Source organism: Saccostrea echinata, unplaced genomic scaffold, assembly GCF_033153115.1.
Source record: "Saccostrea echinata isolate AGI-Se365-2 ecotype Australia unplaced genomic scaffold, CSIRO_AGI_Sech_v1 ptg000058l, whole genome shotgun sequence".
Taxonomy (NCBI): Eukaryota; Metazoa; Mollusca; class Bivalvia; order Ostreida; family Ostreidae; genus Saccostrea; species Saccostrea echinata.
This window is the reverse complement of record NW_026889807.1, coordinates 23,435-37,500: the sequence shown is the minus strand read 5'-3', so window position 1 is coordinate 37,500 and position 14,066 is coordinate 23,435. Positions and strand designations below refer to the sequence as shown.

At 32.1% G+C, this 14,066-nt stretch overlaps 1 protein-coding gene across 1 annotated transcript; it reads left to right on the top strand.

Moving 5' to 3' along the window:
• Positions 1-157: 157 nt before the first annotated feature.
• On the top strand, positions 158-14,052 carry LOC133174498 (multiple epidermal growth factor-like domains protein 10; the record flags this gene model as incomplete). Its single annotated transcript, XM_061309614.1, has 10 exons — positions 158-173; positions 4,579-4,812; positions 6,791-7,045; positions 8,742-8,879; positions 9,233-9,370; positions 9,608-9,739; positions 10,136-10,273; positions 12,413-12,553; positions 12,943-13,094; positions 13,957-14,052. Coding segments are annotated over exons 1-10 (1,440 nt in total), but the record flags the coding sequence as incomplete, so codon positions are not given.
• Positions 14,053-14,066: the final 14 nt, after the last annotated feature.

Sequence of the window (14,066 nt, the reverse complement as noted above, 5' to 3'; positions counted from 1 at the left end):
GTGTAGATTCTAAATTGTTCAAATCATGACAACCGGGGTTAGGGCGGGGCCACAATAGGTATATTAAAAGGGGGGAAATCTGGTATAGAACAGCATGGCCAAAGTTACACAGGTGAGCGATGTGGCCCATGGGCCTCTTGTTATTAGTGTATTAAAAATGGCGCTAGAGAGGGGTATAAAATTAGAACGTATGAAAGAGCAAAAAATATACATATTTTTCTTTGTATCTTTTAAATTAAAAAATATTTTGTTTAGACATGTAGAATGAAAGTTGTGAATACATTCCAGGGCTTCCATTGGACATCACTGAAAAGGGTCTGGCTCCTAATTGAAACTAAGAATCTGATTCAGTGTTTATTTTTGCATATTAAGGTTCACTAGCAGAGGCGTTGCACGTTTTATTTTTGTGTAAACCGGTAACATTCATCCTGCGCTCTTCAACTCCCAATACATACATACATATATACAAACATAGTTACACACACACCCTCACCCCCCCCCCCCATATATATATATATATATATATATATATATATATATATATATATATATATATATATATATATATATATATATATATATATATATATATATATATATATATATATATATATATATATATATATATATATATATATATATATATATATATATATATATATATATATATATATATATATATATATATATATATATATATAGAAGAGCGCATAATGAATACTTTTCTTGTTTAGATTAAATTTTTCATGAATGTTTTAATGTTCTTTGTTACGATAAAAGTCCTTATAATGTTCTTGGTTAAATATTTGTTATAATAGATAGGTTATATATAAATATTGATAGGGTGAGTTAACCATGCATCGGACACATACCTTGCTTCGGACAACTTTAAGCAATAAACTTTCATTGAACATGAGTCTCTCTATGTTTTTACTTCTTTCTATCTAAATGGTAATGATTTAAACTTTTTAATGATGCTGATTTTTATATTCATGTTTTGATAAAAATACCACAAGTATGGCATTGGAATCACGTCATATTTTGCATCATTAAAGGGGGGTAACCATAATTTTACGATTTTGCAATTTTTAGAGTTGTTGTTCTTTAAGATAGACTTCATGATTAAAAATTTAAAAAAAAATTCAAAAATTTTACTTCAATATTTGTAAAATATTTTTTTTAGAGATGTTTGTACTAGTATGTTTATTTCACCGTGCATCGGACACAAATTAACCATGCATCGGACGCTTTCCGATGCATGGGTTATCGCTTCCATTTTTATACTAAGCCTAAATGACAACTGTTTTTTACGGAAATAGAAAATAAAAACTCTATATTTTCAGTGAAAATAGAAGTTATCGATATATGACGAATAGAAGTGGACTCAATTTTATTTCTTTAAACTAGATGATAATAACCCAGGAGGCAAAGGCGCGAGTTGCAATATTACTAGCATTATAAAGCCTTTCAAAGGCGATGTGATGCAACTAAAATATGTTCACATTGTGGATCGAAATAATTATTCAAATTTAAGTAGAAGGTCAATTTTTAAATAAAAGATAAAAATGTTTTGATATCACTAATTTTAAAGCACCGAAATCAAGGTATGATATTTTTTCTGGTTTAGATACCGTATGTCCGATGCATGGTGAGTATTGTCTGACCCATGGTGAATTCTGACTTATTTCGAAAAAAAATCGGTTTTTAATGATATTTTCTCAATAAATAGCACACGATTATGCCAAAAAATTTTATTTTAACCACATACTACATGTAAAGTTCCATTTTGATAATATTCGCTCTATAGCGATATCGCTATAACTTGCTGAAATGCGAGGGTGTCCGATGCATGGTGAATTCACCATATTAAATTTCAAATTGAATTTGATAAATCCTTTCTGTTCTTTTTATGTTAACATGCATAATTTTTCCTGGATTGATATTATCGGTGTTTATGTAAAAATACAGCCCATGCTTTTTGTAGAAGGAAGGAAATATTTTCGAACATGAACATAGATAGGGAAGCGTGTAAATATACACATTTTTTTTCCTGGATTGATATTATCGGTATTCATGTAAAAAAATACAGACTATGCATTTTATAGAAGGAAGGAAATATCTTCGAACATAAACATGGATAGAGAAGCTTAAAATTCTCTACACATGTTTTGTTAAATTTGTGTACATTGTCTTATTTTTTATGTATTGTCTTATCAACAAATAATCTGTTATTACTTCTCATTTTCATTTATATGTTGTATTCTATCTGGGTATTTTCACGTAATTTAAAGCTTCTTTTCTGTATGATAGACTTTATTGTTAAAAGATATATCGAGTTAAAAGATATATCGAGTTAAAAAATATATCGAGTTAAAAGATATTGATTTAAAAAAATCGATTAAAGCATTAGAATGAAAGATAGCCGTAGTTAGCTTGACACACAACAACAAAAATATGTGCATAATAGTTAAACTAATGTAAATACGCTACCATAAAAAAGTTTAAAGGTTTGAAAATATTGTTTTCCAACTAATTAAATGGGCGTAGGAATTTTAATGAAACGTCAAATCACTCAGATTTATTGAGGAAAATGCACAATGTGCCATGTGTAAAGTGTCAAGTATTTGTTGTATGATTATAGAGAAAAACGTATTGAAGAAGAAGGGGTTTAGGGGCCATGATCAGTTAGATTGTTCCACTCGAAGTAATTATCAATTTACGTCATTCTAATTAATAAGAAATTAAATATATATATGCAAGTCTAGAAATATTTTTTTATGAATAAAATTCATCAAGCTCTCTTTGAAATAAAATTATGTGCTTACAAAGTATGCAGAATTACTAGGGATGTCAAAATATTTATTTTCCTTAGTCGATTATTCAATCTCATTATTCGAACAATAGTCCAATATTCAGAACATTTTCTGAAAGTAAAACTTTATTTCAAACGTCACTTATACATGAAATATGGAGATATCAAATAGTATTGAAGCTCTAATTCCATTAACGCAATACAAATCGGGAGCAGAGCAAACACAAACCTCCAAAAACAGAGGTGGGATCAGATGTCATGGAAGAGTGATAGGTACTTATTCTTTTAAATAAAGTGAAACGATTCCAATTTTTGAAACAAGAGGCCTAGGGGCCACATCGCTCACCTGAGCACTGTGGCTAGGAAAAAAGCAAAAATCAGTTTAGTATTGCAATGCTTAAATGTATAAGTGGTCTCGACCTACACCTAAAAGGGAGGGGGTAATGATTTGAACAAAATTGAATCTACACAAACTAAGAATGCATTCAAATTTTTTTTGACTAACTGTGACTTTTTTCCTAAAAGTTTAAACTTTCATTGTGGCCCCTACCTACCCCTGAGGGTCATGATTTGATCAAACTTAAATCTACACTATCTGATGATGGTTCCATATAAATATGACCAATAATGGCTTTGCTATTCTTGAGAAGAAGATTTTTTTCAAAGATTTCTCCAATATATTCCTATGTAAAACTTTGATCGTCCATTGTGGCCCCAACCTACCCCAGGGGTCATGACTTGATCAAATTTGAATCTAAACCACCTGAGGATGCTTCCTAATAAATATGACCAATCATAGCTTTGTTGTTCTTGAGAAGAGTTTTTGAATTTTTCTTATATACTCCTATGTAAAAATTTAATCGTATATTGTGGTCCTACCCTTCCCCCAGGGGTCATGATTTGAACAAATTCGAATCTACACCACCTGAGAATGCTTCCAAATAGATATGAACAATTATAGCTTTGCTGTTCTAAAGAGGATTTTTGAATATTTTCCCTATATATTCCTATGTAAAACTTTAATCGCCCTCTCTGACCCCACCCTACCCCCAGGGGTCATGATTTGACCAAACTTGAATCTACACTTTATGAGGATGCTTCCATATAAATATGACCAATCATGGCTTAGTTGTTCTTGAGAAGAAGGTTTTTAAAAATGCTCCTTATGTATTCTATGCAAAACAATGACCGCCCACTGTGGCCCCACCTTACCCCTGGGGGTCATTGTTTGAACGAACTTGAATCTACACTACCTGAGCATGCTTCCACATAAGCTTCATATTTTCTAACACAGTGGTTCTTGAGAAGATTTTTGAAAGATGCCATAATTTTTTCATGAATTCACAATTATCTCCATTTGGAAGAAGGCGTGACCCTTTATTTTAATACACTTGAATTCCCTTCACCCAAGGGTACTCTGTACCAACTTTGGTTGAAATTGGTCCAGTAGTTCTGGAGAAGAAGATGAAAATGTGAAAAGTTTACGACAACAACAACGAGGACGCCAATGACAACGACGACGACAGACAACAGACAAATTTTGATAAGAAAAGCTCACTAGAGCCTTTGGCTCAATGATATAAAAATATACAAAAAAAATGTGAATATGAAATTCGAAAATTACACTTACGTAAATCTTCAATATATATATTCATTTATTTATTTATTTCTAGGAGAGACTTTTTTCTCATCAATTTCTTTCTACGTTACTTTTGTCATTCATTTTCTTTTACAGTGACTTAAATTGTGTGTTTCATTTTTTAAAGAAAATCTTGCTTTAAACAAATCGACAAGGCAACAGTATCCCTATGGTGCCTTTGAATGGAAAACTAGATCTCATAATGCAGTGGACGGACTGTTTTCGGACAGGTCTCTTAATGGTGGACAATGTACTATATCGGGCAATCAAGAACAAACTGCAACCTTGTTGGTGAATTTAGGAAGAATTCTCAGCATACATCATATAACAATCTACTACAGGACGGAAAATTTAGCATGGGGTATCGTACTAATAGCCGCCATTTAAAAATTTAGTTCATAATCTTTTTTCAATGTTACAATGCTCGTAAATAAAAAAAATGCTTCTTTATATATTCATTTTGCCCCAAAATGAAGAATCAGATATGATAAATAATTTGTAACGAGGTAATTTTGCAGTAAATAGTTGTTAATGTCAGTAATTATTATACGTCAAAAAAAGCAAAATAATTTTTATTTTAATAAAAACCTAAAACCTTTATTTTAAACATTCATCTAAAAAAAATGCAAGATGTTATAATCCAAACATAGTTTGAATTTGTTGAACACCCCATCGACTGTGAATACTGAAAAAATAAAATACTTCCTTTGATTGTTAAGGTGTAAGCAGGTTATTTGTGTTTTTTTTTTCCCTGCACTGGTTGCAATCGCTATTACCCATAATAGCAGTCAAGGCTATATATATTTTTATCTTAATTTCTATAGGTATGTTAAACGATTAACATGTATCGGTTCTCATGAAAATAGAGAAAAGAAAAATTATTCAGTGGATGTACATTGTAAAAACGAATAACATAGTGATCGAGGTAATGCTCAATGAGTAATTAAATCTATATGTGCAGTACATGGCCAAATTTTGGATTCAGAACTACTGTAAAATCAAATTTTTTTCTTGGTGACAAGATTTTCTTTGTTTATGCCCTTTGAATGAACCCGCGAAATCATGTCGTCTATAAACTGTCTATAATTACAAATTACCGTATTTTTTTTTTTTTTTTTTTTTTTTTTTTTTTTTCCGCGTGTTGCGAATTTTGCGAGAAAAGGGTAGATTTCCACTGTTTTTATTTTGCGTGAGTAATTTTTTGCGATTTTCAAAAATTAATTAATAAAAGGGTAACGTTTTAGTGGCACACAATTACCGATATAATTTCTGCGTGTTTAATTTTTGCGAATTAAAAATGATCGCAAAAATTGCGAAAAATAGATCATCGCGAAAAAAAGAAGAAGCGGATATACGGTATAGTTCAGTAAACACGGATCTGGCGAAGTGATATGGACAGGCATTATTTGTTCATTATTTACATAAATCCTTTTATATCTGTTAGTTTGCTTTTAAACCACGGGCATGAAAATCGCTCCGCTGTAATTATATAAGTGTGAATTCATCATAATTTTACAGTATCATGTACGTTTACCTTCCACGAAATAAACTCCCCTAGAATCAGTATTTTCTTTTCAACAGACCTAGAAAATTTGACCCCATACAGAAAAATAATCGTAATAGTTGATGACTTTGCATATGCACTTTGAAAGATTCAATAGAAATATCAATTCTGAACAAATAGTTAGGATTTTTCATTCCTGAAAAAAATTTACCAGCGTTCTAAAAATTGATAGCTTTTAAAATTATTGATAGCATAAAAAAATGTTCATACCTGCTCGGACGAGTTCTTGAATTTTGACTCGAAATCATATCTTAAGAGACAAGGTCATTCAGCTTAAAAAAATATATGTCAAAAGTATGTATTTTAACACCATCGATGGCATTCTTTGAGAAGTAAAAGAGCGAAATGAGTCAATATTTTCTAAGGATATGAATTGCTACAAACTATGTTTAAGGTTAAGTGTAATAAATATCTGTTATCAATAATATTTGAATAATGTTTGAATATTTATGTTGGAATGATGTCAAAGACATAAAGGAAAGATTATTTAATTCTTCCAGCAAACAAAAGAAAAGTATAAAATAAACATTTGCTAATAATTTGTCGCAATGTGACGCATGTTGTTTGAAAGATATAGATCAAACTTTATAAGAGCATGTCCCTGCAAAGTGCTCATTTCAAACTGGCAAGACGGTGTTTCAACATTTTTTTGATTGAAGTCAATTCGTCATACTCACAAAATTATTATATTTCAAAACACCTTCCCTCTGCTAAAAATATAAACAGCAATGAAAGATGTATCAGGCATAATTAATTGTTTGGTTGATCTCACTAGACTTAACCAATATCTACAAAAGACGCTTTCTTGGTTTCTCGGTTTACATATTGAACGAAACCGACAAAGATGGCGGGATCTTATGTTTTAAGGACACAAACTACACCCAAGCTACCATACCAAACAATACTACAATAGAATGTGCAACCCATGGACAATACGTCATTTATTACAATGAAAGACTTCAAGGAGCGGAATATCCTGATGGATACTCGAAATACGCATACAGCGAACTTTGTGAAATTGAGGTTTATGGTAAGAGGACACAGCAATATATAAAAAAAGCTTTCTTTCTTTCAAATTAAACTACGCAACAATACTGTATCGTTAAAATTTAAATGCAATGTTGTGTAGTTCAATTTTTTTTATATATTGCTTGAACACTAAACATTGATTTATTGACAAAAAGCTTAAAGTTTATTGTCTTTTTTCCTGCAGTTGAAGAGTTTCAATACTCAAAGGAACTTTGTGCTACATTTTAATGTCTATATATAGTGTTGTACACTTCTTCTGAAACAAGTTTGGATAAATAAAACATCTAAAATATATGCTTAGTAATTTTTGTATATTTTCCTTTGAATTATACAAGAATTCTCATCAATTAATATCTTTTCAAAACCCCTGGTAATACATGCTGGGTTTTTTTGTCTTAGAACATCTGATGGCACAATAATCTAAAATCAAGAATGTCTTGAAAATTTTTCAGTAGGTAAGGTATGTTGCGTATGTCCATAAACATTACAAAATCATGAGTTGGATGGTATTTATAGTCTTCGTATATTGCATATCCATATTCATTTCTCTTAATAAAATGTTTTAGTTATCAAGAAATGGCATGTAAACCTATATATTCTAGGAATAATGAAGCCTTCTTCGATTTGCATTGGAGAGGGTTACAATTCCATAGGATCTCCCTCATGGTGCGAACAATTTTTTCTTCAGAATTGGTGAAATCAAGCTAAAAATGTATGCTTTTGTATTAGACATCCATTTAATAAAATGAAATGTATGTTCATGATCAACAAACAATACCTTTATATACTAACAGAGAGTAAAGTACAACTGCTCACTCACCAGTTCTCTTTTTCAACAGTCATTTTAGTTCTCGAAAGACTCACTGGGATTTACGCTTTATATTAAAATCGGTTTGATAATGTAAATGTCCGTGAGGTAAATGGAAATGCTGTTCCATATATTTCCTCACTAAATCTCTGGCAAGTTAGTGTAATCGAAATGAACTTTTTCATCTACGTCTGAAATTAGTTATTTTTATGCATAGGATTCAATCCCGAATGCTCATTGGCTATTCAAAAGTAAAATCGATGAAGGCCAGTCACGTGTAACATGACAGACACATTCGAGTTGTAAAGTTTACATATACGAAAATAACCGAACTTTGGACTATTCTTGATATTGTTTTAATAATCTCTGTTTTGAAAAACTGCATTACTTGAGATCAGGTCAGCAATTGAAATACAATTGAATGAATATTTAAGATAAAATTTCAAAACTGCAAAAGTAGTGAATCACTACCTCAATTGCTTTATCAAGGACATCCTAAGGAGTTGCAGCTTTCTGCTCCTCCCACCCCCACGCTCTTCAAAAAGGACGTAAAAAAAGAGAGATCATATTATTGCAGTTATGTTTGCTCTCATATCTTTAACAGCCTACAAATCCCATCTCTAAGTGTCCTACCAACTGGTGTAATACTCCTTAGGCTAAGCATTTATACAACATTTGTAAATTTCAAGCAATTTTCTGTGAAATCATTTGTCACGGAACTGTTATATCAAAATGAAAGATATGAATGACTTTTGCATTGGTATAAAACGATGGGATGTACATGTTTCGGATAGTAATGATTTAGACATACTTAATAATATAGAAGGTACCTATGAAGACCACGTAAAAGAATGTACAGATGTAGTCATTTATAACGATAAATTATTAGGATGTCCTACCTCGGGTGTATATGGAGAAAATTGTACTTTACCCTGTCCACGGAATTGTCAGGAGGGATTTTGTAACATTGTTGATGGGACCTGTCTTGGATGTGTTGTCGGATACAAAGGGTCAAAATGTGAAAAAGGTACTTAGAGAGAGAGAGAGAGAGAGAGAGAGAGATTTTCCTAGACTTTCCTTGATGTCCTTTGACGAAACATAAATGTTCACTGGTACCTTTAGTGGCATTTTATTGAATCATATTCGAATATGATTTTAGTTCCCAGGATGTGTAAAAAAGACAACGTATGATTAAATTTGATGGTTAAAATTAATTGAATTATACCAATTAATGTATACTTGAAAAATAAAAACTTCAATTTCATGACTACTACATAGGTTTAAATAAGTTTAGATTCCTCAAGTATCATTTATAAGGGAATCAATAAATGTTCAATGTGCAATAATAGAAATCAATCTATATATTTTCTTTTTTTTCAGAATGTGATAATAATAGTTACGGCCTTGAGTGTAACATGACCTGTGGAAACTGTAGCAACGGAGAACAATGTTATCACGTGAACGGAAGTTGCCCAAACGGATGTGACGTTGGTGCTCATGGAATTACGTGTGAAGAACGTAAGCTATTTTTTAATCAATTGTAAGAACTTTTTGACGGTAATTTCTAGATAAACAGTTCAATCCATCCTTATGTGTCTCTTAATTTCTCAGAAATTTCTTGATGTGTCATACAGATATGAAAACATAAAAAGACTATAGTACTAGAAACATCTTGGTTTAAAGTTCATGGTTAGATTACTTTGATTTACGCTTCCGACACAATATTGTAATCATCTGTTTACCTTTTTGTTATAGCCTGTCCTGTTGGTAAACACGGAGAAAATTGTTATGAAGAATGCTCTCCAAACTGTAAAGGCTGCAACAGATTCACCGGTGTCTGTGAATTTGGATGTTACTATGGATGGAAGGGAACGTTCTGTGAAAGTGGTATATTTTGTTCATATCGCTTTTTTGCGTTTAAATCAACTGATTGACGTTGAAAGCACACCCTTTGTCATCTTCACTCACAATAACTTGGTTTTGTTATCTTTGATTTTTATTTTTTCTCAGCTCTGGAAAATTAAAGCTCCGCCTTTATGTAGTGAATTGTTATGTCTCTCTCGAATTTAAATTCAAATAATTTAAAATGCTTACGTTTTTATTTGAATTCATAAACTTGTAAATATTCATTGCAGTTCATCGCTATTGTGATATAGCTTCACTATAAATCAAAATTCTTCCTTCAATTTTTTTTTTTAAATTATTCTGTGAACATGGATATTGATTTGCTATTTATATTTATTTGTAAAAGATGAATGAATGAATAAATGTTGGTTGTTGTAGAATGTGATGGGCTGATGTATGGCCAGAACTGCAGTCAGTCATGTGGTTCGTGTTTGAATTCAGAACAATGTCACCACATTAATGGTACATGTTTAAAAGGATGTGACAGAGGATTTCTAGGAGAGAAGTGCACAGATGGTAGGGAAGTTTTGAGGAGATGCATACCCTATACCAAATTATCCATTTATTATTATCATCAAAGCCGTCAAGGTATATGAGTCGGTAGAGCGCTCGCTGCTTGAGCTGAAAGTCGTGGGTTCAAACCCCGGCCGCGACTGACCCAAGTCGATATAAAAAAGGTAACAACTGTTCCTTTGCCAAGTGCTTGCTACTTTGAGGCCCTGTGTCACGACAGGCGTTGGCACGATAAAAACCCCCTAATTACTCAATGGCCCTGAGTACCGAGTAATATCTTAGAATATTATGTGAGAAAGTTTATTTTACTTTTATGACTGAGCCAATTTAGCTCATTCATGGACTTAGCTCCCTTAGGCCTGTTACATTTAAGCGGAGTAACTCAAAATAGAAAGAGATAGCAAGTAACCTCCCTTTGACCTTTTTCTCTTGTTTTACCTAGGTCAAACATGCAGGCATACATACTGATATTACTTAAACCATAAAGAGTTCTCACTGCCTTGGTAGTAAGTTATTCCTTTATACAATGTAGGGCATCTGTCTTATTGAGGCCTGTCACAAAAGGTACACGCTATTCGTGATTTTAATCAAACTTTTTTATTTCTTTTTTTTTTTAAATTTGATTTGTCAACTCGAATTGTCTAGGCTCAATACTTTGTAATATATGTTACGCGGTCTCGGATTAGAAATAGTTTTCATCATTAAATATTAATTAATCGTTTGTCCTAAAATGCCAATGGCGACTTCTGAAACAGATGTTGGGTATGGGATGTTTATCTAGACCCTATAGCCTAACGTTAACGTTTGTATGCTGTTGATGCAGACTATTCGACACACACAATTTATGTTTTGTAAGGTGGCGAAACAACCATTATATATACATCCTGGTAGATGTATCTGATGTAATCTGTTAAATTTTATGTTATTCCGACTCGGCTACTTAGGAGAAAATAAAGATGTAGCCTACATATTTCTCGGGTGATCTCCCTTTGATTATATGTGACGAGAAGCCGGGAGCTTGAAAAACAATTCAAAGCATAAATAAATAGGCTGTCAGGGGAAAAGAGTACACATTTTTATTTTTTTAACATTTCAGCATGATGATGAGTTAAATATAGATAAGCTACTTGATGGAAAAGTCTTGGGTCAGGACTGAGGCACGTAGTAAACAAAAAGTCGACATTATTGCATCTGCATGCGGTCATGCTTAGCGAGAGTTTTTCGTAATCTTTTTCCACCACAACAAAAAAGAGCGTATAATAAATAGAACATTTGCATTTCGAAACTTTTTAATATTGGAAAAAGCAATATAGATTCTTTTTTACTTTTCAATTAATGTAGGGTAAACCCCCATTATTTCCACTATGGTGGTCGGTGCGGAGAGATTTGAATCCAACAAAAAGTATAAATCTCGATGTGGCCACACCCCTCGAACAAAATGAAAATATGCTTTATCTGTTCATATTTTCTTTTCTTTTTAATGGTATAAATTTTATTTTGTTCGAAGGATGTGGTCACACCAAAAATTTGAATCAAGGACAAAAAAGCTTTATTTTGATAAATAGCAGCAAAACGCACGTGTTTAGACGTTTCCTGTACAAATATTACGTCATCTGATAAAAAAATGGCATAAACTATATAAGATTGATACTTTTAAGGATAATACAGTCAAACCTCGATTGGACAGAGAAAAAACTTCGAGATATCGGAGGGTTCGAGATATCGAGGATACTCTACTTGAAAAATGTGTGGTTAGGACTTCCCAATCACTTCGACATATCCATGGTATTCGAGATATCCGTGTTCGAGATCCCGAAGTTCAACTGTATTTCTACTGTTAATTTTTTTTTCCTCCATTTAATATTTCTGAAAAAAAAATGGGCCGATTTAGCCTCTTAGTCTCTTAGTGGATCTAGGCCTTTCAATCACAACAAACCCCCTACCTTTCATCTTTCACTTCTGTCAAAATTATACATTTCTTCTTGTACTTGAAAACGCTACTTTTTGTCAATATTAATTAATATTTTACAACAGCTTGTGTACAAGTTAAGTTGATAAATCAAGTCCAAATGAAGAAGACATTCAGAAATAATTATGAAGAGTTGTTACTAATTTTTATTTTTCGATTGTGTTCCATTTTAGAATGTCCTGAAGGACATTATGGCTACAACTGTCAAGATACATGTAACATCAACTGTGGGGTTCCTGGTAGATGTGACAGAGTGACAGGACAATGTCAAGGAGGATGTCAGGAGGGGTGGAACGACCTTAAATGTGACAAGGGTAAGTATTCGGTATATACAAAAAATGTAATAAATAAAAAAATTGATGTCATTTTCCAGAAAGACAAATGAATAAGAAAATATTTTGTTTTCTTAAGGTCAATAATGCATTCTCAGCAAGTTGATTAATTTACAGCGACAAAATACTGAGAGCATTAAGAGGAAAGATTGTTTACATTTTTGTGATTTAATAAAATAGACAAATCTAATATGTGATTATTGATTTTGTCCTATTATCGTGAATTCGTAATGCGTGACCTTTCCTGTAGATGATTACGTATAAAAGTTGAGTCAAGTTGGTCCTCAATTTCATTGTTTCTAAAAACAAAATGTAATAAAAGAAATTTTTATAGAAAATTTGCATGTTATCAATCTCGTATGTTTTTATAGAATGTGATCGGGGCAGATTTGGACTAAACTGTGCTCAGTCATGTGGAATTTGCGTTAGAAAAGAACATTGTCATAACATAAACGGGACATGCTTGAATGGCTGCGATAAAGGTTACCATGGAATCCAATGTACACAGGGTGACGGATTCAAGGTTCTGTGCAGCAGTGGAACCTATTAATTGTTATGCATTTCAAGCTATTTCCTTATGCTAATATTAGATCACTTAAAATTGGTTTAATCAGAACCTTATTTTGTTTTCTATTTAAATCTCATGCAAAACTGTGCTCAAATGTGTGTATCTGATAACATTTGATACTTAAAATTCATAAAATTTCAACACAATTTACGTAGGCGAGAAACTCGAAGGAAAAAATGATAAAGTTCCATTTTTAAACTTAATGAACCAATTCAACATAAATCGAACTCTGTCTATAGAAAATCCTATATCGAAGAAGTATTCTATTATCTCAACAAAGCACTAACTTTAATTCACTAGTCGTAACCATCTTGCTGCAATACTGATAGTCTTATTTAAGTGTCTTGCTCGAACGATAACTCAAATAGATGCCGATAAAATATAACGTATTGCATTTGTCATAGAGTTTGTTTTAGGGTTGCATTTAGAATAGTAGCCCCGCGAAAATGAGAGTCAGCCTTGGTTAACAATGGTTTTTAAGAGATACAAATTTAGGTTACCTTAAAAATATTGCTTTTCAGTTTCACTGGACACATTTGGAATGCATTTAAAAGAAATGTCAAATCTGTCTGTCCAGTAATTTTTTTTTGTGTGTTGTTACACTTCGTCATTCATTTTCAACCATGAACCATGAACTGCTATCAATTCTATTTAACATAATAGTATTAGAATTTAAAAAAAAAGATCTTGCTTGCCTTTTTGCCAACAAAAAATATTAAAAGCGATATATGATATACATGTACATGCAATTCTACTTTTTTTCTTTTTTTTTCTTTCTCTTTTTGATTAATTGTGCAATCATTTTTTTTTTTGGCAGAATGTCCGAACGGACGTTATGGATACAACTGCCAGGAAACCTGTACCAATTGTACCGTTACCAAGAGATGTGACGCTATATCAGGGCAATGTAGTGGTAAAACACTTCCC